This window comes from Brachyistius frenatus, unplaced genomic scaffold (genome assembly GCF_029030835.1).
Source record: "Brachyistius frenatus isolate BFR_SWC_R1_liver_20210118 unplaced genomic scaffold, ASM2903083v1 Contig_11, whole genome shotgun sequence".
NCBI classification, from domain to species: domain Eukaryota; kingdom Metazoa; phylum Chordata; class Actinopteri; family Embiotocidae; genus Brachyistius; species Brachyistius frenatus.
Genome location: NW_027210610.1, coordinates 6,417,341 through 6,445,221, shown reverse-complemented (window position 1 = coordinate 6,445,221; position 27,881 = coordinate 6,417,341). Strand labels below are relative to the sequence as shown.

The following is a 27,881-nucleotide window of genomic DNA, read 5'->3' as shown; positions in this document are numbered from 1 at the left end:
AAGAGGTTTCCAGGCAAAATATAATTAAACTGCCATGTGTGGTCTCGTGTGAGCTGCACTTACTGGGTTTACTCGACAGTGACGGGACATGAAGCACAATGTGTAGTTTGATTAAAAACAAAGAAATAACAAAGAAATTCAGCTGACTTAAAGCGCACGCATTGGTCTTTGAGAAGAACAGAAAGTATAAAGCGAACACACCTCCAAGTGCTATAAAATGCTTTATTACAAAATTGTGAACAATGCCTAAGCAAAATGATGTTCAGGCCCATTTAAAACCAACTAAGTTGCATAATTATAAGAAAAAAAACAAAAAAAAACCTTTTCAGGGTTTGCATAGAGCATAATTTGACTAGAAGTAAAAGTCATGAATCGGGTGTAACTCTAAAGAACAATCATGTGCAACTAAGTGTTTTGAACAAATCAATACCATGATAACCTTGTACAAACGATAGAAAACATCTTAAAATGAAAACTGTATCAATTGCAAATAAAATTTATTTCTCAAGGCACATCAGTTGGCATCGGATACGTTAAAAAGGACACACCAACAGTCTTCAGGTGTTTTTAAAGTTTGCATTGCTGTTGCCGCAAAAAGCAGCCGTTTATTTTTATTTTTTTTAGTGTATCGAGACATGTTGAGACAAACATGAGAAAACAAACTGAAGATTTAACCGGCTGCAGACACTGTGCTTCATCTCTAAACTCTGGTCATTCCCTTGACTACCCTAAGAGAGGTGTGCAATTTATATATCGCAAAGAAGAAATGATTGTGCACAACAACAACAACAACAAAAATGAGACATACAACTGTGTGCAGTTGTTACGAAAAAGAAAAAACACAGCAGGCAAGATTGCTTCTCTCTAAAGAAGACTAAACTTTGTTGGCTCGCTGGGGAAATTAGAGTAATTGTTTTTGGCTACGAGGCCTCATCGTGCAGCACAAGCCTGTTCGTTACATGTAATCTCAATGCAACATGTGAAACATAAAGAATACTTTTGCTAGATTTGAACTGAATCGGTCAAATGCAAACTTTACCTGCTGTGAATAGAAATTTTAAGTTTGTTTTTGATTTAGCTCGTGAAAAAAAAAAAAAAAAATAGCCCTTAAAGTCGAATGCGTGTTGCTGACCGAAGAATGACAACTATACTTTCAAAAGGTCGTGGTCGAACGTCTTTGGCAGAACTCTTGACGAAAGTAAAGGCTGCTACAACTGCATTACAATATGTGAAACAACAGCAGTGATTCACTTTCACTTGTCGTAATACAGGCTAGTGTAAACAGACATGTGTTTTGAATATGTTTTGCGTGTGCCGAGCGCAGGCCTACACTGGACTTGTAACAACTCCTCAAGTACGTGTGCTTGTCCGAGCAAAAGTGAATGAAACGATAGTGATGATAAAATGGTCAGTATAAAGGTATAAAAATGTCTCTCGAGAAAATGGTTGACAAGGAACCAGAAACAATTGCCCTTACATTATATGAAATCTAACCTCTGATCAAAATATATATATTCCTGGGATTTGTCAAAATAAGCTTTGAAACATATTTTTACACACTTTAGAAAAAAAAAGAAAAAAAAGAAAAAGAACATCCCCAGTAAAATTCTAACCCATAGCTCGCACTGATAGTCCCATCGATTACATTCTACCAGAACAGCGACGGTTACAGACAGGACGTGGGACTAATAGAGAGGCTTTGCCCATAGTAGGATGCGGGACACTGATATCGTAGCTCTGATAAAGCTTATATCTGTCCATTCGATGTCCTCCTGGACAGCTGGACAGGACCAGCAAGAAGCAGAGGAACAATAGCCCTTCTCTTACTGGTACCAGGGGGTCTTTCTGACCCAGTGGAGGGTGAAACCTGCGTCTGTCCGGATCTTAATGGAAGCTGCCTCGGCCTCCCTGACCGTCTCCTTCACAGATTGCATCAAGTTCTGAGCATTGTGGACCAACATCTCAGTCGCCTGCCACAGAAGGAATTAAAATAGAGACGATGATGAGGGAGACTTTCATGATCCCAAAGACTGTTTTTGAAAAAAAAAATATATATATATATACTGGGAATCCAATGATCTGGCACATTCAAAAGAGGGACTCACCTGCTCCGACTCCTCTTCGCTGATGTTGGTACGACCCAACATGGTGGCCTTGACAGTGGACAGGATTTTGAGCTGAGTGCTGATGGTGGGAATGCGCTCACACACCTGAAACGAGGGCAGAAAGTCAGGGGAGGTAAAAGAAAAAATAACAACATCCGGCGTGTGTCCATAGAAAGAAGCCACCGTTCAGCCATCTGATGACGATGGTCGAACTGACCTGGAGCAGGTTGGTCCGGATACGTTTGTCAGTGCACTGCTTGGCCACCTCCTTGGCCAGCCGCGTGACTTCATCGGAAGCCTTTGCGATGTCCTTGGCGCACTGGATGAGGGCGCGCTTGTTTCCACTGCCTCCACGCACCAGACGGGACATCTCTGCCATGAGCAAGGCCATTCGTTTGGCAGCGCCGATGATGTCATTTCCCTAGAATGTACGACAGGAAAATGATCAATCTGAAAGAAAGAGCTTTTTAATGCGAATGTCCTTTAAATGTGTTTACGAGGAGCGCCATGAAAACGGATACATCAGCACCCCCCAGGGGTATCGGTGTAAAAATGCCAAAAATCTAGTGAGCACTCGGTTTTATTGGGAGAACTTGCCATATAGAAGTTCAGTGGTACTAACGCTGGTGGTATGGTGACATCCCTGGTGTTTGTGGTGTCGACTTACTTTGCTGGACCATTTGCGGGCTTCATCGTGAAGCTGCCTGGCTGCCACCATAATGGGCTCGTTGACCATGTCACCGGCCTTCTGCTCGGGGAACTCCTCATCTTTCTCCTCTGGGGGAGGGGGCCTGGGGGGAGGAACCTCGCCCTCCGGAAGAGGAGGCTTTGGAGGTGCTGCTTCATCGTTGAGCTAGAGGGGCAAGTCAAAGTCATTAAGGTTTGGCAGTATAAAATGCACATCTTGTTTTGGACACTCAAACACAGAAGTTTCGGTGCATTTGCCAAATTGGAAGTTGTGCTCATCGGTGGACTTACACTAAGCTGATCCAGTTCAGGAGGAGGTGGTGGGAAGTCTGGCTCTTGAGGCTGAAAGGCCTCCCTGACTTTTGCCACGGCACCAAGAATCTTATAACCCGAGTCCAGGAAGCCCTTCTGAAGGCCTGTCAATGAAAACAAACACATCACCACTCACGAGATTCAACTTACATATAAAACAATATCCAAGAACCTGTTGGCAACGCCGACTTACTTGGATCCTGGATGTTTCCAGCGACGGCCTTAGCGTCCATTACCATCGGAGAAATTGTCTGGCTCAGTTCATCGGATGCAGCCTTCACCACCTCCCTGAATTTAGGATCCTCCGAGTTTTCCACCTCTCGTTTCGCCACCAGGAGGATACGGTTGGCTCTGCGGGCGATGCTGGTGGCACCGGCTACCAACATCTGCGGCTGGTGATTGGCCATGGCCACACGGCACTTATCCAGGTCCTTCTTTATGGCCTCCTCCGACGCATCCAGCAGAGATTTGGTGTCTATGGCCTCGTCCACCAAACCTAAACATCCGCAATGAGCCACGGGGGAATTAGACTGGGGCGTACGAAGCAGTGCTCACCTGTGATCAGGATCTGGGTGTCACCTTACCCGTCATTTTCTCCACGTTGTCGATCCACTGATTCTTCATGGTTTCAAAATGCTCATACGCAGCTTGGTTGCCGGGGTTTCTCAGCAGAATACGAGCAGCGGATACCACCTAAAAAACAATGCCAGTCATTAATTCCAAGTCCACGGAAAACTGCGAAAGACTCGGCTGAAGAAGTGAAAAATGCCTAAACCTCCGGGGCTTGCGATTCAGAGTGGAGGGCAGACACGAACAAAAACAGAAACACTCAACCATGACATACTTGTGGTGTTAAGTCTCTTGTTGACTTGACGGCCGCCTGGATTCCCTCCACTGTGCTCTTGTTAGCAGTGCCAACAGCAGCAGCCTTCTCTGCTGTGGTGCCAAGCTTATTGGCGTGGCTCTCAAAGTTGGCAGCTCTTTCCTCAAAGACCTACACACGATCAAATATAACAATTATTCAAAAGGCTTGCTGGAACTAATACGGCACCCCGCCGAGACGCACAATATACCCCCTGAAGGAGGCCTCATTGCAGTGAGATCACAGCGAGGTGCGGAGTGACTGTACCACTGACCTCGTCTCTGTTGGGGGAGTCGAGGGGGGCAGTCGCAGCCACCGCCAGTAGCTTGATGGGGGTGGTTGTGTCGCTGAAGATGTCGGACACCTCCTGAGTCATCGCTTCCTGCATCTTTCCTTTCAGGTCCTGAGAGGAGAACAAACGGATGTTACAACCAGCCAGCACCTCCATTTAAGTCTTACCGAGACTACAAATGCAGATGTGTTCTTTTATGAGCTTCACCACCCTCTGATTAAGTACATTTTAGAAGATGAATGGTTATTGTAGATTACAGTATTGATTTTTTTTTGGGGGGGGGGACTAATTGTTAAGGCTATGAACTTCCAAAACAAAATGTCAATCACAATTTTGAAAAGGCCAAAGGGGCTTCTTCAGTATTTAGCACAACAAAAACCCAAATATATTCACTTAAAAGTGATCTAATCAGAGAAAACTTTCTTTAAAAAAAAAAATTACATTTGAGATGCATTAACCAAGAAATGTTTTGATATTTTTTCTTACTCGCTGTCGTTTACTGTTGTTGCTACAGAGTTTTTATTGAGTTTGGACGGCATTTTAGAGAACCAAGAAGAATTTTAGGGAATAACTTTTTACAGCAACATAAATATATATTTTTGAGTTTCTCCATCTGTGTAATGTTTTCTTTCAACTATTCTGAAAGCAGAACAAAGTTGTAGATGTGAAATTTCTATTCATTCAAATCATATTTAATTCTGACAGCAGGATCTTCCTCTGTGTTTATTTTATATTTTCCTATCATGGAAATACTACTTGTAGTAACCACTAGTAACCAGCAGAGGGGGTTGTTTGTCCGTGTTTGAATCCTGACCCATTACAGCGAAGCATACGAGTCTGAATGAGATTGATTGTAGAGCTTGAGCCCTCTTACTTTCAAGGCTTCCTGGAGCTGCTGGGCCACAGCACGTGCCTGAGGGGAGTCCCCTTCACCGCGGGCAGCCAGGTCGGCCAGCTGGGCCATGAGCTGCTCCACCTGCTCGCACTTACCCATCAGCTCCTGCCTGTACGGGGCTGGCAGAGCGTTGGCCAGCCTGCGGCCCTCCGCCACCAGGCCGCGGATAGCAGCCTGGCCTAAAAAAAATATATATATATTTACACGTGAAGATTAACATCAAACATTTTGCCGTTATTACATCGGGGTGCATAAAGATTGACCAAAAAAAAAAATATTCAAGATGCACAAAGCAGCGTCTTCCAACAGGAAGTTTTGCACAACAAAATATTAGAAAAACAAAAGATCTTCAATTTTAAATGAAATCCTGAAATGAAATCTTGACCCGCAGAACGTTTCACACAAGAGGAATGACATGAATGATTTAGGGGAGATTTCAACTCCGGTTCCAGGACTAGTTAACTAGAAAGTGTGCTTGTTCACGACACTGTTGAAGTTGGTCAACATGCAATGTTCTCCAGGTTTAAAGTGCAGAGATGCCAAAAAAACCAGATAATAACACAACAGGACTGGGAGAGCGTTGTGGTATGTCGAGTACAGTAGACAGCAACATGTCACAGTCCGCAATTCAGCCACAGGAGCGGTGGAAGGAATGTGAGGGAGCGTCGCAGAGCCACTCAGAGACAAGGAAGTTGGGGAGGACGGGAGCCAGACTCACCCACACCGCTGTCATCCACGGTGGGGTTGTCGATCCAGCGCTGCGCCTGCTCGATCTTTCCTTCCAAGTGAACAGCTGCCTTTGCAGGCCTGCTGTTGGCCACGGCTTTGTTGGTCTTGGACTGCAGGTTCTGCAGGGCTGTCGCGATCTGTTTTGCCAAAGCTCTGGCCTCCGGCGTGTCACCTTTACCCCTGTAAAGAATCAAAAAATACCAACTTCATTTACCCGTAGAGATATGGCTGAAATGAGGTCTGTGGGACGATCAGTCAGTTTTACAGACCGCCAGCTTAAATCAACATCTGGAGCAGTTTACCGTACATAGGTGGTCATATGAACGCTTTTTACAATCCCAGGTGCTGACCTAAAATCAATATTCCACCGTACACGGTGAAGTGAAAACAGTTCCAGTTGATCTATAGTATACAATCTGTTCTCCCACACGGGAAGAAAAGCCATGTGAGCATTAAATGATAAGATCTTTTGTTGTATTTTTGTGGTGTGGGGGTAGAGATAAATTTCTTCTTGATCTGTGGACGGAGAAATATTTTGAAGCTTATGTTGATAACCACTTCCTGCAACGCCGTTACCGTTTCCTGGCAACAGAGGTAAACAGTGCAGCTCTGAAATGAATCAAGTGTTGAATGAAGTCATCTGAACAACAGTAAAAAAAAGAAAAAAAAAAAAAAGAGTGAAACCCCTAACTGGGGTTAGGGAGACGATCTCAGGCTTGAACTCAGAAAAACAAACTCGGCATAAATCGGTGTCATAGTTCGGGCAGTTATTAACTTACTGCCTTCTGAGATCAGACAGCTTGGCAGTCATGGCGGCGATCTCTCCAATAGAGCGCAGTATGTCATCTCTTTCTTTGGGGTCCTCGCACATGTCTGCAATCTTTTTGGCCTCGGTGAACAGGGCCTTGACATTCTCCTCTCCCTCCGGGCTGCCGTTAGGGTCTGCCAGCCAGTTCTGCGGATGGATGGATGAAACCCATTTCAAAACGGCATCAAATGCTCGGATTAAGAGGTCTAAATACATACTCGGCGAGCTGTCATGTAAGTGTTAAAGACCACACCTGTGCAGCATCAATCCTTTTGGCGATGGCCTGCTTGGAGTTCGTCATGGCCTCCAGTTTACGAGCAGCATTTTCCACCTTGCCCTTGAGCACGTCGAGCCCCTGGGAAACCTGCTGGGCCTTCTGCATAGCGGCTGGGGATGCTCCTTGACCTCTGGGATGGGCAAAGAAAAACACCAAGAGATGCCATTAACTCCAGTGTCACTATGCCTTTAAAGGCCACATCTGCTGGCTCACTAATCTACATGTTTGTATACTCTGAAGCTTACGCCTAATGGGCCTCTTGTTTAACAATAGTACTTCCTAACTTAATGCCTCTATTTGCAGAAAAGCTGAGACATCAAACAGTCACAGAAGCAGGGGTTAAAGCAGATTATGGATTGATACCAGACAGCTGTGTTTAATGTAGCGTGACTCACGGTCTCTAGTGACAATCACATTTCCTATCAGAGGGGTGTGACTTCCACTCTTACACACTTATAAACCCGCTCTAATATACTTACCGCTTTACGCTACCAACCCTTTAGGGATGTAAAATGAAACTACAGTGTGAAAGAAGCATTTATTAATAAAACAACTGGTGTAAATGTAATTACACAATCTAAGAAAACTACAGTAACGGAAGGCAGGACTATCGAATGATAGAAATGCACTGTATGAAACACGAGGGAGAGTGTCTGGCCTCAGATGAGACACAGAAACGCAGAGTGACGCCGTTTAAAGTGTGGACTGTACCTGGCCCTCATCTCAGACACCTGGTCGGTCATCTGGCCCAGGGTCTTGGCCGTACCCAAGATATCTCTGCGCTCCTTCCCTGCACACAGTTCACCGACTTTACCAGCTTCGTCGAGGATCTGCCGGATGGCCTGCTCGCCCGCGTCCCCTGGAAGCAAAACACACTGCAGTCAGCCACACCAATAATGTCACAAATTCAAGTGGGTCATCAGCCTGAGGACGTGATTAGCAGCAGAATAGTTTAAAGTGGAGGACGAGGATGTTTAGTACCTGGTTGAGCGTTTGGATCCCTCAGCCAGTTCTTAGCCTGAGCTATCTTTGAATCAATCAGGCCCAGAGCCCTCTTCATGGCCTCTGTGTCCTTTGGGTTTGAAAGAGCACAATGAATGAATATCTTAAAGGGAATCAATGAAACTAAAGAAAAAAAAAAAGAGATGATCGATGCTTTTAATCATACTGTATACACAGCTTCTATTTAACATGACGTGTTTTTTAGAGACGATGTTAATTCCACAGATAGATATTTCTGTAAATAGTAAGTCCTGTATGTCACAATTATAGAAATTAAAAATGAGGTCATAACTCATTGAAAGTGAGCTTAGAGTGTCTTTTTCCTCAGTCACAGGTACTTGGTTTAGTAAATCACCAGGCTCTGTTTGTTGTCATGATCAAACCCCACTGTTGAGGGTATTTCAGTAAAAGAAACATTCAGTACAATCTATGTGCAGCATCGCTCACATCTGTCGGGCACATCCACGTAGAGCATGCTGTATCACTCTTTTCCATTGTAAATAAAGAGCGTGTCATGTTATGAAAGCCAAACGATTCTCCATTGTATCTCAATCAGAGCAGATAGAAATACAACAGTCTATCCAACAGCGACTGACACGACAATGAGCCGTCTCATTGCCTAAGTCTTCAAAACAAAGCAGAGTCCTGTTGGACATGAAGCAAAGCAAGATACCACATGAGTCACAATCAGATCAGTCGATCGGATGAATGAGTGGTTACGTTATGCTTATTATTTGTAGTGCAAGAAAAGAAGTTCAGAAAACAAAAGTTCTTCCTAATGAGGCCTGAATCTTCATCGGTGTTAAAATCAGAGTTTCAAAGCACATCAAGCTGAGTGAGAACAAACGATTTATCACAGAATGAGCCTAAAATCCTCACAATAATCACCTCGTCAAAATAAAAGCGTACAAAGCTCAGTTGTTTGAATAGCTGGGAGTGTGAAAAAAACAGGAAGTACAAAGGTGTGAGTTGAAGTTGAGTGGGTGTTAGTTTATTGTGCGAACATGCTCCACATACAGCTGCTGCTCTGTAGTAACAACCTGTGTGTGTGTGTGTGTGTGTGTGTGTGTGTGTGTGTGTGTGTGTGTGTGTGTGTGTGTGTGTGTGTGTGTGTGTGTGTGTGTGTGTGTGTGTGTGTGTGTGTGTGTGTGTGTCTCTGTGTGTGTGAGTGTGTGTGTCTGTGAATAAAAACTGTCAGTAAAGTGAAAGACTGAAAGATAAAGGATTTTTTTTTTTGAACAGATATTAATGATTACGGCCTATAATCAAACACACAGACTGGTTATATTCAAAAATTAGACATGGTGTGGTTCATGGTATTGGGGTTAGTGTTCATGGGTATAAAGATTTGTTAGCAAACTAGGCCACATGTGTTGGATCATAACAGAAAATTAGCCATTCATACAAAAATAAAATCCATATCAGGTTTTCTGTGTGCTCCCCTCCGTCAGGAGAAACCTGATGTTCATGGCAAGAAGAGATGAACACTCAAACATTTCTCCTTAACGACACCGAAATCAATACCGCCCGAGTCAGGTCAATCGATAAGTCAACCAGCTAAGGACGAGGATACTGCAAGGTTTAAATGACCTTGGAGGGGGCACACAGATTTTGATACAATGTCGTGTTATGGCGCAAAAGAAATCCAAAATATCTGAAGAAAAAAACAAACAAAAAACACTGCATAAATCAGCAATTCAACCTGCTTAACTCTAAAATCCATAAACACCATTCCACTGGTAGTACAAAAAAAAATTCTCCAACCCATTATTTACTAATTTCACCTCATAACTGCCTGACTACCGAGAAGCACACAATGGCACCACAAAGCACAAGACAGCACACTCATCTGTCAGACATGCTGCTGCACAACCAAGGTGCGACAGAGTTAAGGGCTTACCTTCTACAGGGGGTGAAAGGAGAAAGAAAACGGCACAAAGAAAGGAAGAACCACATAAATACAAACATTCAACCAGACGTACCAAATGAGAGCAACAAAAAAAGAAAACAGTGTCAACAAAGGTTGAAGCGGGACAGGAAAGAGACTCTGTACATGGAAAGAAAAAGAACGTGCAAAGCTGAAAAACATCAAAGAATCGGACTGAATAACCAGATACATCGAGACGTACAGTCGGTTAAAGTATTGGTATACACTTAAAATATAGCAAAAGCATTGATCACACCTGTCAAAATTTAAATGAGGTCATCCTGATGAGACAAAGCGCATGGCTAGTTACAAAAGGGAGAAAAAAAAAAGAAAAAAAACACACCAAATGAGGATATCATCACTTCATAAACTGTCCTCCTGCAGGACATTCAGGAATTGTATGAGAGCAAAGTGGGTAACAGACAAAACTCGGTTATTGCTTTTAAAAACATTGCTTGTATTTATTTTCAATAAAGAAAGCACAAAAAAAAAAAAGTTTGAACCCTCTGAGCTGCTTAAAGAGAAATGTATATTCAGCGGGCAGTGCAGTAACGGAGCGTTCAGGTGAGTTTCACGGTCGTAGAACAAACTGAAGGAAAAGACGTATATCGTACGCACCTTGTTGGCCCAAGCGTCCTCGTCCCAGGAAGTGAGCTGCAGCACTCTGATGATCTCGTTTATCTCGGCACTCATCTTCTCGAAAGTGAAGTTGCGGTTCTTCAAGGCCTCTTCCACACCCTGGCTGCCAGATGTCTTGGTCGTCACAAAGATTTTGATGCCTGAAATACAAAACAGAAGTCGACAATAAGCAATTTAGCAGTCTGAATAATAATAATAATAATAATAATAATAATAATAATAATAATACTCCCGTGCTGCTGTGCAGTATGTAGGAATCTGATCTACGCGAAAGTAAAGCGCGATTACCCGAGATGAGGATGGGCAGCAGCTCTTTGACCGTGTTCATCGAGTTGACCAGCATCACGCGGTGCTCCTGATGCGTGAGCTCTTGCTGCCGCTCGTCTATCATCTTCGCCATCTTCGTCATACCTGAACACAGACAACAAAACAGAGATGCAAAAAAAACAAACTGTTACATTTAGTCAAATACTGTATTTTAAGTGTAACTTTAAGATGACTCTACTTGAGTATTTATTCTGGTTTCAGATTTATGTAGTTTAATTTTGCATACTTTACATCTGATATATGCAACTTCCAAAAGTGTCTTGCCTTAAATAGGATTTCATAAACCGGGCTTTCACGTGTAATAGAATATTTTCACGTTGCAGTATTGCCTCTTCAGCTTATGTAGAGAATTTAGGAACTTCTTGGATAACTGACACAAACATATTGATGCTTACATAGTAAAAAGCAAAAATGTGTCCTTGTGAATGTGCCAACCGGGAGAGCAAAATGATCGTAGTGGCAAGTCTCGACTTGACGGCGTCTCGACTGACTGACCTGGTCCCAGGTTCTTTGTGTACGTGATCAAGTCCTCCATCGACTCCACCACCTCGGCCACGGTCAGATACTCCAGGATGCCTTTGCACACACGGATTATTTTGCGGACCTGCGATAATGATAGGATAAAACAACAACAAAAGATGATTCAAAAACAACATTGCAGTCCCCGAGAAAAGGGATTATGCAAACACACACACACACACACACACACACACACACACACACACACACACACACACACACACATACACACCCATCCTCCCCCTTCACATTCCCTCTAATTACACTCTGATAATGCTGCCTGCTGGCATTCCAACCTCTTTGTCCTGCTTTTCGCTCCAGCTTTATACAGAGTGATCCCTGAGCTGCATTGGAAAACATGATGGCACTGCTGACTGAGGACTCCTGCTGACTGCTGCAGGACAGTCCCAGGATGCCTGACGTTTGCTGATCTGCAACTTTTTGATTTCACTCTCCGTCCCCGAGAGGAAAAGAAGGACTGGCCTGATAGATGATCTTTCTGCCTGCTTCAAGATTTAAGAAGTGTTTCTGTAAGAAATACGGAGAGTTCCGCCGACATGCAGTATATTTAGCCACCTCTCTGTCGTTTTTATAGGCCTTAAGAGTACCCCAGAGGAAGGCAGGAATGGATACCATCCTAGCCGGTGACTGCCGTCCTCTGCCACGCTGAAGTGGCCATAAACAAGTCATTGAAGGCCTTCCAGCTCAGATCGACTCCACAGCACCAAGGCAGGAGTGAGCGAGAGTGTCACTAAACCATCATCATATCCATATGTTTCTCGGACATTAGCGACACAACTGCATCCGGTGTGACGCAGGAAATTGCTGCACAAATGAGGTGTGCTGAAATAAACTGAAGCTCTGAAAGGGAAATCTGCTGGTTAACAAAATTTTACAAATAAAATAGGGAGAGCGCATAAATACCTCGGCTTCATCAAAGGTCAGGAGCAGATCCGAGGTCCCAGACAGGATGCCCCGGGAGCCATCGATGAGGTAATCCCGAGCAGGAACGGAGTATGGGTCGGCTTTCAGCATAGAGGCAGCCTGTACCAGCTTGGTGCACGCATTCTCCACTCTGTGGAAAGTAGAAGAGGGTTGATTGGAAGACCCGTTTTAGTAAAAATCCACGAAACAAGTCATGCTGATGATTCAAAGCCCTTAACAAGCCAGATGGACACTACAAGTGGAAACAGCAAACTGCCGGCAGCAAGGGGTACAGCTAGCCATAACGTACAGCAGCTGCTGTGTAAACATGACTTTGTTTCGTTTATTCTTTTTACATGCTTTTCACACATTTCAAGCAAATGCTGCTGTGAAACCAATGGAGTGCAAATACCAGCTGAAATGGTCTAAATAACATTAAATTAAGACTAAGGAACAGGAAGGTCCTTTCTACACTTCTGCATCCTGCTTAGATCTAACTGTAAAAGTAATGCACACGTGACAGAAATAGATTTCAGTTGAAAAGATGCATCGGATGAGAAATCTGAGGTCTAAATTTCACAACCATTACAGGGAGCTCTCACGTCATGCAAACAGCTTGCTGTGCTTAGTCATCTCGGCACTACGTGCAGCAGCTTGCTCCCTCGACTACAAGCTAGACGTGTAGTAAGGTGGAAGGGGAGCAGATTGTGTGTAGACCAATACAAAAAGGACAGTAATTATTATATCTTTATACGGACATTATTCCGTCAGAATCAGAAGTTCCTATTGTTGTCTTCTCCAAATATCAGTGGTTTAGATATATATATAGGAAACTGACTGTGAAATACATTCACAGGAGTAATTCTATAATACATTTAGATGATTTTATTTATTTATTTTGGACAAATTTTAAGGGATTTAAAGATTTATTTTGGAAGTTATTCCAAATAAATTAAAAAAATTGATCTTACTTTACGTATACATATTTGTAAATTTGGTTTTATTGTGTTTTTTGTGTTTCTTTGCTGCTGTAATAACTGTATTTCCCCACTGTGGGATTAATAAAGTCCAAGTCTAAGTCTTATTCAAACACCATGATGGTTTCACAGCGCACCGAATGTGTTGTTGTACTGTTACCGTCCTGAAGAAACAGTGTAATGAATTTAGCTTGAAGGTTCATTCTTTGCTTCACTAAGTCGATTTTCTCCGGGTCCTCGAGCTCATAAGATGCAACTGAAAACTCTGGAAGAAAGCTCGTTCTTGAAAAAAAGGACGGGCCTTTTCACTTTTTGAATTATTTCTTTTGAACAGAGCATGAGGAAAAGCAAGTCTGGGGCTGGTTAAAAATTAACTTGTGTCATATGTTGATGATGCAACGAGGAAAATGTGCTGCATAAATAAAAATGGCTCGATTTTGACTTTCTATCTCATGACGGGGACGTTAACTTGCTTCCACACAATGTGATTCGGGCCTCGAGAGGTGGCGCTCTGCTTTGACTGGCTTTGGCCCAATCTAACCCCTGCTGACAAAGAAACGTAAATGATTGATAGTTGCCTCCTGGGTGTGATGTACTCGGTGAACACCAGGGCAGCAAGAACTGCAGGCTCAGCCATTTGATTCAGTGTCATACAATGCCACCTGCAGAATACCTCAGCAGCCATTCTTTACAGAAACAGGCAGCAGGCCAACGACACGTATTTCGGTTCCCACAGTATACTGGCTTTCCACTTTTGCCTCCAGGCCAACGGTTGCCCGGGTAACGAGAGAACATTATTGCTACTTTCCACATTTTAGGCGTTGCGGAGGGGCCAAACAAGAAGGGCTCAGTTTCCATTTTTCTAAAGGATCAAGTCTCCTGAAAGATAAAGGCTAATGTATGTGCATGACATCGAGGCTGACCCATGTGTGTGTGTGTGTGTGTGTGTGCGCGCGTGTGTGTGTGTGTGTGTGTGTGTGCCTTTGCAGAGCGAGCCAGCAGTGTCCTTCAGCGTGCACTAGAGAGAAAGAGCCATGCATAAACCGGACCCCGGCAGACACTATATTTAGTGAAAGAGATGCATTCCAGCAGATGTGCTGATGGATGACGACAGGGTGACGAAGTGACTTTGAGGCGCCAAATGTGTTGAGCCCGATGACCTGTGCCTGCCAATGCCTTTCATCTTTGACCTCGGGGGCTCCCAGGACTCTCCTTCACCCCCCCCCCCCACACCCCCCGCCTTAACTGCAGTCTGTCATGCAATGGCGATCGGCGAAAGAATGATTTAGGTGACGTCAAGTAAGCTAAGGGAACAAATCCATTTAATATGGACAGCTCTCCTTTTTATTTCAATGTGCATGTTGTTGTTTTTTTTGTGTCGCCAAAAACAAAAAGCAGCAGCCAGCGACTCTAATGATGACTTTTACGAGCTTGTAGCCCCGCTCCTGGTGAGTAAAGGAACTCCTCCCGGATCAAAAAGTATTTATGTTACACCAGGGCAAGACTCTGAGGCACTTAACATGCCATGTCTGACCTTTGCCTGGTTACAACCAGCCATTACTGCAACAGATAAAGAGAAAGAGATCCAAAAAGAGGATAGTGGGTTCCACGTACTGCAGAGGGAGTGTTATTTCATCAAGATACATTTGAGATACATGAATCAGAGGAGTTCGAGAAATCCTCTTGTGCTTACTTGATAAAAGCCGGAGGCATGTCCCTTTTCATGATCTGGTCTTCTGTGGTTTGCACAGTCTCTTTTCCCACCTGGAAAACACAGATACTGCCTGAGTAAACATAAATAATCCATGGTTTAATGAAACAAGGCAAACAGGCAAAAAAAAAAAAAAAGAAGCTAAATACACAATCACGGGAGACAAAAGTAATTCCAGGAAAAAGGTTTTCCCAGCAGTGTTGTACCACATTTTACCCTGGTAATTATTAATTTGAGATTCCTGTGGAATTATTCATTGATAACAGAAGTTATATGAATGTAATTTTCCATTTAATGATGTAACAATTTAATCAACAGTGGGCACAGGGTCATTAAGTGGTAACCTGCGTTCGAAAGCAGCTCCTCCGTGTGACATATCCCGTGAGTATCAAACCGACTTTTTTTTTTTTTAATTATTTCTTTTAGGGTGATAAGGGGCCGAAGCTTGTCCCAGCATGCACTGGGCAAAGGTCTGGGAGTGGACCCCGTACAGTTCATTGATATATTACAATGTCAACACAGACGTTGCACAGTCACGCTCACTTTACAAAATTGAGAATCATGGGAAGACGAGAGAAAATTGTGGCAGGAAACCACATGGTGGACACGGTGACAACACGGAAACCCGGAGATTGTTTGGATGCAAGACAATGCAACGCCTTCTTGCGGTAGTTACTGTAAAAGGTTTTAGATGACAATATTGTTTAGATACATTCGCCTTTTTTTTGTTGTTGTTTTTTTGTCTGGATTGGTTTGAAGGACATTCCAATCACATGCTTGCACATCTTGGCTCGGTGAGTCAACAATGCAGTTGGATCAGACTTCAGCTCATGTCTAACATACAAGTACTTGTTAGGTCTCATAGATGCCTCATTAGAGAATTGCCTGCTGATGATACTGCTGAGTAATGTTGAGAAATACTGTTTCTTATGTCCACAGGAAACATTCTTTTCTGGTAGGGTGGGCGGTCTTAGTTACCACTCAAATACTTTACATGTAGGTCAGATGTTCAACAGTGTAACCACCGTTCTAAATCAGTGACAATCCAGTGCAGTAATTATATACACAGAAGGACTAGAGCTTGCTCTCTAATTTAATTTGGGCTATTTTGAAAATAAACTTTTAAAACACAGAGTCCCTTTGTTAAGTCGCGTTGGTATAAGTGTGATAATGCACTCTGTGGTGTAGTAGTATAATTAATTCAGTGTCCTTTGCCTCCATCTCATCCATTATCTTCTCCCTTGGGGCACTGGTCATGAATAACAACTAAGGTTAGATTTTGACAAGGACATTGCAATCTACTAGTTTATAACAAAAGCCTGAATCTGTTTATTAGATGACATCATACACGAGGTCAAAAAAATATATAATTTCAGACTGCTATCAGAAGGTGCTACATGCTCTTCCTTCATAAGTGACTATCACATTTAGACACACCCAGCAACCCCAGCCTCAGCCCTGACAACTGCTTCATCAATCATGAGGATGTGCATCAGTCAACACTTAAAGCTCCAGCTCCATGTTTCACAAGACTTTTCCAGTTCTACTGGATCAGTAATGTTTAAAGTTTAGATCTATCCCGAAGCTTTTCTGCAACTTGAGCGCATTTTATACTTCAATAGCATGTCACATGCATGAGCAGCAACTCCGTTACCACAACTTTCCCCCTTGAGGGAGTTTTGTCTCTAATCATGCAGTTTTCCAGAATGATGTCCTGTTACTCGTCTGGAGAACCATTATTTCAACCAGGCAGCTGCTGGGGGGACGCCAGGCCCGAGCGCGGTTATAATGCGTAAAGCAGCTGAACTCCTCCTCTCCCTCAAATGCCAAAATGACTCACCTCCCCCCACCATGACCTCAGCTCCGGAGGGAGACAACTCACCCACGTTGAGCTGCCGTGGATGAGAGATCACATGTGTTCATGCCGGGGCATTGGATCACACGGGCCAGGTTAAATAAGCAGCATCACCACTCAAGAGGGGAACGATTTCTTTGACATTTTACTGTTTTAACTCAAATAAACACCATGTTGAAAATGTTATATGCCGCTAAATTGTGCGTGACCTCATGATTACCTCACTGTCGCACATAATTTAGCAACATATAACATCTTCAACATGTCTCCCCCGTGCTGAACTTCAACGCTCGTGTACCCGTCAGGCAAAATGATCAGAGATGAAACAAGGTAGAAATGGATTATAAAACAATCAGTTGATTAGTTATATTCTTCTTTGGATTTTGGACAGGATATCAGACAAAACCATATAAAGATGTCAAATTAGGGGGAATTGTGAATTGCAAATCATTAAGTAAAATAAGGAAGCAGCCCTACTGGGGATGATAAGACCTTTTTTTTTTTTTTATTGTGGCTTAATTTTGGTTATTTAGGATGCAGTCTTAAAGGTAGTGTGAGCATTTCCAGAGATCTTGTCAACGTGCCTGAATACAGGCAGTAGCAGAGCCAGTCCAGATGAGCTGACGTGGAGGCAGACATGCATCTCCTCACTCTCTTTTCACTGGACCTCTGGGACTCTTGAATAACTGAGTGGTTGTAAATTAGGGCCAAAGGTTATACCAAACTAAACCTAAAGCTTAGCAGAGGAGGTTGTCCATCTTTGAGCCAAGCCACAACGTGCAAATGCCCCCCCCCCCCCCCCGACAACAACCAAAGCTGTCCTGTCCCATTCAACTATGTTTTGGGTTAGAACACAGTTTCTCTTTAAAAGGAATATTTTTGATTTGGGGGCCAGATTTTCCTGGAGGACAGTATTCCCTTTTTATCTTTGCGTAAAGTTATGTTTCCATGATGTTTAATTTATACAACCGCAAAACCCATTCGCAGCAGAGAATTCTTAAGACAAACAGTAATATTTATACGAGATCAAGTCAAGTTTAGACATGACCTAATCTGAACAACGGAGAAGAGGCAGAGTGATTGCTTTATGGGACAAAAATGTGGAGGGCCAGAATCTGAGTGTGAGCTGCATTTAACAAGCACTGAGTCATATACCTCCCCCCACCCCCACCCCCCCCAAAGAGTCATGCAGCAGCCTCTGAAACCAGGCAGATTAGAGGCTCTCTGTACTGTATTCAACAGGTCATCGCTGCTTTTCTTTTCTTCCTCCCCCATTTGAGCCACTTCCTGTTGTCCCATGTTCAAAAACGGTCTGCACCAGCGATCCAAACAATTCGCGGTAAAAATAGAACTGAGTTTATAGCTGGCGTTGTCAAGCAGTTCGAGATGGCCGGCCTTCTATTCTGAGCCTCTGTCATGATTTTGGATCACATTCTCGTGATACAGACGGTGACCAAGTTTGACACATGGGCTTCAATTTGATATGATCTAACTCTTGATCTGTCTGCTTGAATTAAAAGAGGAATAGTTTAGGGAAGTGAAAATGCCCACATCTAGTTCCCAGATTCCAAGACAGCATCTATAAATTGCAATGCTTGTGTGAACAACAGCTCGAACCCAAAGCTAATCAATTTATAATGATATAAAACTGAAGAAAAAAAAAAAACAATCATTAAATGAATGAATCTGGAAGGAGTTCATGTTTAGTATCTTTATTTGATGATTAATAACTAGTTTTCTGTCCATTATCTCAAATATTATTTAATAAATGCATTACTTTTTGACATTTTACATGACAAATGACAGTGAAGACAGGTGCAATGGGGAAAAGATGAAGAGATGACGTGAGGGTGTCCAGTTCCAACTCGTTCTTAATCATAGCTGAGACACACAACCCAAACCATGACACAAATACTCTGTTCCCTGAATAGATTCCAGTAAACCACTTTAAAGAAGGGCAGCTGTTCACTTCCACCTTCTTTAAAAAAAAAAAATCTTTCCTTGAGTCAGTGTCGTCTTCTTCTGAGAAGCCATCCCAACGCTGTCTGTCAGTCACTCGTTTACCATTCGTGTCTGGAGTGGAAACACTGGCACTCCTTTTACCGGGTGGAAACCCTGCGTTGTGAAGCAGCTTGATAAAGTGGCTGCTTCTTTAGAACAGACTCGGCTTTGTTGACGGTTGCCCATCGCTCCGCCTGGAGAAGAAAGGCCACTCTGAAAGCCTCAAGGCTGCCAAGACACGGCCTGCCTTTCACGTGTTGGGCAGTTTTAGCACAATGCTGTGTTAGTCATGGTGACTACAAAGATCTATGATGGCTAAATTCTGGCACCGCTGCCCTTAACAGCATTCCAGAAAATAAACTGCATTTCATCCTCCGTGGAGGTACAGTTCCTCACAGTGCAGGACACTGGATCCCACTAGGCGGCTTTACACTGCGATCTGATGCGAATTTGATTGCACTGCACTCCATTAGCGACCTTTGATCAATACTCTCAGAACCGGCAAGTGCTGCGTTCAAAGGTATCAGATGGCTTTGACTAATAATGACTTCGGAGGGGGCGGCACAGAGGTCGCACTGAAGGTCAGCGCCTTTCTATGCATCTGTCAAGTGGTGTCAAACATGGTTTATTAATTTGCTTGAGGAAGTAGCTACACATGGTGTGTCCAAGGCGATGAAAGTCACAAATCAAATGGCCTGCTCATCCGTGGCAAACCAGGCCGTGCAGCCAGAGAGAATAAAGCAGATCACAACTATCTATCTCATGTCGCAGGAGCCTCGCAGCTCGTGCAGTGTTACAGGGGAGCGGCCCTGGTCAGTGTGAATCCTCCTCTTCAAAAGAAGAATGAGTCAATACTGGGCTAGTCATAAGCGAGCTGTCATTTTCCAGGACTGCTGAAAGAAGCAGAGATAGTAATGCATGACGTGTACCACATTTAAGGAGGGTGGAGGAGGAGGTTGGAGGAGGAGGAGGAGCTTGGAGGAGGAGGAGGAGGGCAACGTCACATCCCGCCAACAATTGAGGTGATTCATTGTATAGAAAGTAACCTAACTGTCATTTTCTGGTGGATTTAAATCCTTCCGTGCATTGCAGGACTAGGTGTTTGTATTTAAAATATTATTTGAACATGGGGAAACAATAATTATCTGATCGGAAACTAAAGTCCTTAACCCAAACATGCAGTAGATACACGCTACTGCAAAATGAAGGAAACTAGCAAACATCTAAGAAGCAATGAGTTTGAAGTCCGATTTTGATATACTATCTATGGGTTTAAATGGGTTTAAATAGGTTGCTGGAGCTGGTTCACATTTCTGGTCATGAGTTTATCAAAACTAAATCATTGACCAGGCACGGTGTCTATGCCAGAGCACCAGAGGTAAACGGAAGGAAAAAAAAACAGTGTATCTGAAGCTTGCCAACACTCCAGTTAAAATATGTTGTGGACAAATCAAACTAATGTTTAATTGTGTGTATACCAACATGAACTAAATTAAACTAAAAGTCATTAGAACTTGAGTGATGCAGCAGAACAGCAACGTCAACATGAAAGTAAATCTACTGGAAGTACGTCACACAAACAAAATCCACCTTTTGGAGCTGCCCAGACATGAAACATCCAAAGAGTGGAGCTTCTGTAAGAAGGAATAGTCCAAATCTCTAGTTGGGCATTGTAAAACTTTATCTTTATCTTATTTTAAAAGATTTGATCCGCAACTACCAGCAGCATTTGCTTCAGTTTACTGCTGCTCAACGTGGTTTGACCCGTTATTAAATCCAAGGGGTTCAAATATTTCTTTCACCAGCACTGAGACCGTTTAAACGGTGTGATCAATAAAAACACAAAAGATTTGTTTGTGTGTTATGAACTGAAGCACAGTGTGTACTTGTGACTCAGATAAAGATCCAGTCGCATTTTTTTGACCAATAAAGTCAGAAAAACAAGTAAAATCCACCGTGTTCACATACTTTTTTTTTCTTGCCATTGTATGTGATATATTTCAGTTGAAAGGAGACCTGAAAAAAAAAACCAAAAAAACTCTGATTACTTCTTATACATTATATGTCCTTTAAAATCCTGCAGATGCATGCTAAGTTTCTGGTTTAGAGTACTGGCACCGTTTCCAATGCAAAGCACTGGATCAGGATAAGTAATACTTATTGCAGCCTTTATAAAATAAAACAAGGGTTACATTGGAACTAAATTTGTGATTGTTGTCAATTATTTCAACTTGATTTCTTTTCTGGAAGAAGTCACAGCCCTGGTGCATTGTATCCTTCGTTATGGCCTGCAGCCATAAACACCCCATTGCAGAGGGAGAGGGGTTTCCCTTCGCTGCCTCACACTCTTGTTCTGAGTGGGTCCCTCAGCTGCTGGGTCTTCCTGTCTTGGCTTCCTGCATTTCCTCTTCAGCTCTGCAGTCCTCCACCTCCCCCTTATTCCACAAATTTCCATCAGACAAACATTAAAAACAACAACCAAAAAGACTGCAGGTGCAGTATGAATCCATAATGCAACAATGCATTTCTGTGTAGACCAGATTCAAACTTTTCTATGGAGACTTTGCAAAACCTTTCAGATTATCGTCCTCGTATTGTTGCCAAAATGACAGAATCAATAGTGAGCAGCTTGAACTGGTTTTCCTTGACAAATTGCAGGAAGCTTGAGCGCCAGGTACTAGGAAGCGGTTTCTTTTGTATGCCTTTAAAGCACTTTAGTTAATGAACATATCTGTTTCCCATCTGTAAAGGACTACATAAACAGGTAATTGAAATGCTTATTCACATCAAATACTGATCAAACCACAGTTCAGTATTTAAAAACTCATGAAACGCTTCCTCATGTTGCATCTGCTGAGTTTCTCTTAAAGTTGAAAGACTTTTAAGAAGTTGTTGAAGACTCCCACATGTGTTGCAGATTATTTGTGCAGAATGGACAAAAACTAGGTGGTTGTACTTATCAGATACCTCACAACGCAAGACTAATACCGAGTCAACCTTCAAATGACTGCATTTGTTTTGCTGTTGCATAAAGCACCGAGGTGTTTTGTAACTTTGCATAAGAAGGAGGATTTTATCTTTATTTTATTTTTTTATAAACAGCAACTGTTCTACCACTGAGGGATCTGCACATCTCTAAGTCATGTGACCTGTGCAAACAGGAAGAAAAACCCTTAATTATCCATTCCAGAGCCCTACATCACTGACATTCCTTTTTTTTTTTTTATTTTATTTTTTTTATCCCAGGCCAGTAAAAAGGAGCTATAAAAATAATGAAGTACAACAGGCCTTACATAAAAAAAAGTCTGCTTTGCCAAATCTAAAGGTTAACTGCTGTCACAGACAAGCTGTTCTTCCATTTATCCCAGTAGGAAAATATTTAAATTTTCAGAATAACTTGAGATAAAATATAAACAATTGTAATTCAACTTTCACATACAATGCAGTTTATTTTCAGATGCATGAGGGCTGTTAAGATTCAAAAGATTCGAAGAACCACGTCGTCAAACAAGGTGTGAGACAAAAGCATCACACTTGGCATGAAGGGACAGAGGAAACGTTTGGTGTTTCATCTGTGCTGCAAAGGTAGTTCTTCCTCTACTTTATGTCACCATTGCAACAGTCATTTGTGCAATAAGCACAAGTCTTGCTTATTGCACAAGCACTGAACACACTTTATTCCAAACAGACCAGTTAGCCACTGTAGTTAGCCACATCCTGTAGGCAAAGACATGCTTTGTGGGTCAGAAAGAGAAGAACACAGACTTTTCTCTTGTTGTTAATTGATTGTCTCTTTTTCAATATCCAAGTAAAGTTGCTCATTCAAAGGACCATCCCAACCCCCCCAACCCCCCAGACAAGGATACACTCCGGCCTGTTGGGAATTCTTCACATTCCTCACATTCATCCTTAATTGAGGTTGGGCTCATTGTCTCAATCAGGAACAACAAATTAAAGAGGCTGAGCCCAACTGAAGGGTCTGGTTGAAGAAACATATATGACTCACAACAGTTTGTGGTCATGTTGCACTTACAATACCGGGTCTGGGTCGCACTTTTATCTCCATGCATCTGGAATAATGCGATTAGGCCTTTTCAAATTAATAATTTAAAGGTCTACACATTTTGCAGCTGATCGCCTCAGACAGGTTCAAGCATCCTATAATAGCCTCCTGGAAGCTCGGCTTCCTTTTTTTGTTTGGAAATGGAAAGAAATCTGACGCAACTACCAGAATATGGCATTCAAAAGGTATAATCATCTGCAGCCCACTTCCTGTCAAGGTTTTCAGGTCATCCCGAATCCACCTTGATCAGCTGTATTTAGGCTTCTGGCTCCAGAGATCTTGGACAGAATTCATGAAGGAGGAAGCCTGTTTAATATGTGTTTATTTTTTAGGAAACATAGACAATGAGGTAAATAGCTTTTCTTTGACACAGCCCCACCCTGACAATGCCTAAAGAAATGCTACTAAACCTTATCCCTTTCCCTTTCTGAGGATGATCCTTCCCTTGACAGGCATTTACTCCCCAGTTTGATGTTTGTGTGGACTCACTTTAACTGATTTACAACACGTGGAAAAATTAAGAATTTACAATTACATTATCGCATTATATAATATAATAATATATAATAGTTTACAAAAAATAATCTGAAGCTGGACAATGAAAAGGTAAAAGATAAGAGCTACACAGTGGGTTTGTTGTCTCATTTAAGCTTTGCGGTACGACTCAAGGGAGTGAAACCAGAAGAAAATTACATCTGATCTTTAACTTCAATGATCTCATAACACTGTCCATGTTGTTATGTTGCCACAGCAACTGGAAATAATTATACACCAACGTATTCATTCATGCCACTGTTGGAAACATCTGATCACAATTCAGAATGTCCAGAGAGCCTGGATCATATCACTCCCAAGATATTTAGTTGTGAGCTGCGTTACCACCCAGGTTCTCAGAACTTTTCAAGGAACACTGAGGTTCCTTCAGCCCTTTGTTTTCTGCATTTCCACTGTGGTCTAAAAAAAAACAACGAAGATTAGGCAAATTACTCCACTGAGGCGGGTTCTCCTTCTGAGTTTTAATCATGGTTTGCAAACCAGCTTATAGGTGCGTTACCGCCCCCTACTGGACTGGAGTGTGACATGGCAGAGATTCCACTGACGTGGCATACAAATGCAACCTGGGCATCGACGGTCGAAATGTTTCTTCTACAACCTCATGTTGTTGTGTCCAAGCACGAAAACACACAAAAAAAAACTGGTCTGCACTGACAGAATTTAAAAAAAAAATGTCGGTTAACAACATCTCTACTTCAGGTACCGTGAAGAGAACGCAATTCTTCTCCTACTTGAAAGACAAAGGGGGGTAGACGTTAATATAAGTAATGTAACGTGATATTGAAAGTCTGCACTGTGGGTTTCATTATGAAGATCTCTATCCTGTGTCTGACTTCCTGCCTGGCTTATCTGCTCTGTGCAGTTTGATGCTTCTTACGTCAAAAATAGACGACACTATTCAGGAACACTTTTGAAACATGCTGGTGGAATCAAACACATTATGTAGAACTGGAGCGATCAGCTCTGGCGGCCGTGACGGAGGCAGAACTCAATGCAGCCGGTCCCAGTAGAATCAAGCCTTTAGAAGAACCGGGTTTCCTCAAAGGGTTCCTTGTCCCTGGAAGAAGTTCCTTCTGTAGAAATGCAGCTCTAATGGGACTTCAAGCACTATCGTGTTCATGTTTTGAAAAAGCTCTCAGCTATGTTTTGCTGTGCACACTTGAACTCTTTTAAACTCTTTAACTCTATCCCTCTAATTTAAGAGGCAACGTGTGTAATTTTTCTTACACACATCATCATCATCATTACAATGCCTTATAAGGACAGATCATCGCATGTATCTATAATAAGCCTTTCACAACTCCGTTAACTATTACATGCAGACGATAGCATTGGTAAACCGTTATCCAACTATTTGGTAGGGAGGGCCTTCTGTCAAAATATGACATCAAACGTAAACATGACACCCACCACCTAAACACCTCTCTATAGTGTCCCGCAGAGAAAGGAACTTTGGTGTATACGTTTAAATAATGGAAACAATGAGAGTACAGACCTGTAGTTTCAGAGTGAGCATTAATGAAAAACAAAGGCACAGAATGAAGTGAACCAGCCTGATATGGACAAGGACCATAAAACATAATAGATTCATTGTGGGATTAAAGTTAAGAAATCCTATTAAATAAAACGTTCCTTCGCTGATGCCAGAGTCATTGTCCAAATTTATCACTCAACAACTGGCAGCGGCCCTGGGCTTAACTAGACTGAGTAAATAACACAGGGACCACGTCTGCCTTAATTTAGCCTGTGTGCCTTCCTCTATTTACGAGCCACAATATCCGACAGCCTCCTCATATCTCCATGTTTCCTCTGCATCAAACTCGTCATGTATCGGTTTGTGCATCAGGATCAAATTTAAGGAAATGACATTGTCGTTTCCGACTCTTGTTGCCATGATAGTTACAATGTGGCTCCGAGGAGCACCATTGAGGCAAGATCCTTTTTGATCCTAAATATACTTGAAACCACGGTTGCATCTGGTCAAATGGGTGCATGTAATTTAACGTTTTCAAAAGACAGTTGGGAAAGACATAATTAATAGGCCCAAAGATATTTTAATGGCTGTGTGGGTGGAAAAAAACACGATGGACACCCACTGAAAACAAATGATTAGGTTGAGGTACAGAGCCATCAAAAATACTTTTTGACAGAATCGTTTGAACTTGCATCAGGACACATTGCACTTATTAGAATGAAAATACTTGGGTCATGTTTGCCAAAATGTTCATTTGTATGCATGTTGTGTGTTTGCTGAGAATATCTGAGCAATCAGACTCTTGGACAAGAAGGAGAAAAGTATGAGGGAAAATAAACTTTGAAACAGTTTTGCTGGCAAAGTATTACGCATTAGTATTAACTAATGACAATACATTTCTTCGGTCACAGCTAACAGCAAACTGTAAGATCCATTCAAACATTATGGGGTCACATTTTTTTGTTGACGGCAATGAGATTAAAATTGTGACCAGAGTAAAAAAAATAAAAAATAAAAAGGAAGCACAATGAATTACAGCTGAGATTTCTCATCGGATCATAAGATCTGATGGGTCACAGACTGCAGTTTAACAACCACATCCACTTGCAAATTAACATTTTGTCACAGCCTTGGTGGAGGTTTAACTGTGCTTCCTTGCCCTTTTGAATTTCGTTTCATCACATTAGCAGCGCCTCGAAAGCTCACAGAAGTATCAATCGTTTCTGTAACTGTCCCATTGTAGTCTACAGACTGCACAACTACACTGTTGGTCCGTTTTAGATGCAAAAGATAGCCTGGTGCAAGGCACAATAAGTCATTGGGACACGGAGGAAACGAACATATCAATATCAAAGGCTAATTTAAGACTCTAATTGACGGAACTATTCAAAGACTGTTATTGTAGGTGGAGTGAGCCTGATTATATATACATATATATATATATATAAAACAGTAATTCACTGTAGCTCGGTCCTGTACCTGCCTCACACATCGCAGCGGTGCCTACGTCAAGCTCCGGCAGTCACCGACAGAGGAGGCAGGGCATATTTTCAAGGGGAAAAGGGCGTCACTGCCCTTTGCCCCAAGTCAAAAAAAATAAATAAAAAAAAATACAACTTATAAAGAAACTTTGTTTGCATGCACCGATCTTCTGTGCCATTAAAACAAATAGGACAGAGCCGGCTGTATTCACATTCCTAAATTTCAACATTTGAGTCGAGTTACGTTGAGAGTGAACGGCGTGGGACAAAGCGACAGGTACCCACCGAGCGAGCTTAGCCTCACTTTAGACACGTTTGTATTAAAAAAAAAAAAAAAAAAAAAGGGAGAAAGTTACTCACCCGAACAAGATTGCTGACAGCCGCCTGCACGGCAGCCACCGGCGCCGACAGATCTGGGATACCCTTTCCGTCAACTTCACCTTCTTCGTGCATGATCACCAGATGGGATATCTGCTGAGCCACCGGCTCCAGGATACTTTCTATCGTCTTCGTGTGAAAAACCGGCATGGTGACAGCTTTTTGGTTCACTTTCCGAGGAAATATTCTACCGCCCAGGGCAGTTTTTCTCCCAAACTCCTGCTACAAAAAGCCTAAAACAATCCCAACCGCTTTTCTTTTTTTTTTAAATTTATTTATATTTTTTTTTTTACCCGGGACAGGCTCTCCGTCCGGTATGAAGACTACAACTACTCCCGTGAAACCGTCAACGTAAAAAAAAATAATTAAAAAAAAAAAAAAACCTCCCAGACAGAGAGCGAGCAGCCTCGACGTCAACGGACGCTATCCGCCTTCTGACCAATCAGCGAACGAAAAGATAAGTTCCCTGCCGTCTGATTGGTCGGTCCGGTCGCGGCTCAGTCCCTCCTGCTCTCACACGGGGCGAGTTTGCTCCAGATCCGAGTGCTTCCTAAATTACGTAATAGATCCTCATGTCCTAAAAAGGGAAATATGTGTCTACTGTTTGTGAGGAGAGGGATTCCAGTCGCTGTGAATTAACTAGTCAGACAAGCTCTGCTTTTGACCCTTTGTGACTCATAGAAGAGCAAATTGCAGTCCTCTCTGAACACAAAAAGGATAATAGGATAAAGTAACCACTCCAAATATGACTGTAAAACAGGGCTGATGAAGCCTATTCGCTGGATTTTTTTTTTTACAGCACGCAGTGGGATTAAAAATGAAAAATGAGGATATATCAGTTGCACGTTACAGCCCTTTGACAAAAGTGACTCAAAATTCATTCCCCGCTTATACTAGATGGCACAAGGCACACTCAAGCGTTTACAGAATCAGCTTCAGGGGCCTAACATGGTACATTTTTTTCAATTGCTCCACTCTCTCAACCTCACATCCTGAAATAACAATATTTGAGTATTGAAAACCAACTGCCAAGCAAACCAGCTTAGGAATTCCCACAGAATCCCGAGAGGGGCTGCAAGGC

At 42.5% G+C, this 27,881-nt stretch overlaps 1 protein-coding gene across 1 annotated transcript; it reads right to left on the bottom strand.

Annotated features, from left to right (window-relative positions):
• Positions 1-204: 204 nt before the first annotated feature.
• Positions 205-27,165, bottom strand: LOC138617090 (vinculin). Its single transcript, XM_069691771.1, has 21 exons — positions 26,783-27,165; positions 14,976-15,046; positions 12,306-12,456; positions 11,358-11,466; positions 10,824-10,946; positions 10,515-10,675; positions 7,949-8,039; positions 7,679-7,826; positions 6,944-7,097; positions 6,662-6,837; positions 5,872-6,062; positions 5,133-5,332; positions 4,241-4,369; positions 3,949-4,098; positions 3,689-3,797; positions 3,298-3,600; positions 3,084-3,208; positions 2,773-2,958; positions 2,323-2,526; positions 2,106-2,210; positions 205-1,970 (listed from the first exon to the last, which is right to left on the bottom strand). The coding sequence occupies exons 1-21, from the start codon at positions 26,948-26,950 to the stop codon at positions 1,824-1,826; spliced, it is 3,201 nt and encodes a 1,066-aa protein (XP_069547872.1). The 5' UTR covers positions 26,951-27,165; the 3' UTR covers positions 205-1,823.
• Between the last annotated feature and the right edge of the window lie 716 nt (positions 27,166-27,881).

Excerpts from the sequence above, each read along its gene's own strand:
- LOC138617090 (XM_069691771.1), bottom strand. The coding sequence starts at position 26,950 with ATGCCGGTTTTTCACACGAAGACGATAGAAAGTATCCTGGAGCCGGTG. Across the intron at positions 7,098-7,678 it reads GTGTCTGAGATGAGGGCCAG|AGGTCAAGGAGCATCCCCAG; the intron begins GTACAGTCCACA and ends TGCCCATCCCAG. Across the intron at positions 3,601-3,688 it reads CAACGTGGAGAAAATGACGG|GTTTGGTGGACGAGGCCATA; the intron begins GTAAGGTGACAC and ends GCGGATGTTTAG.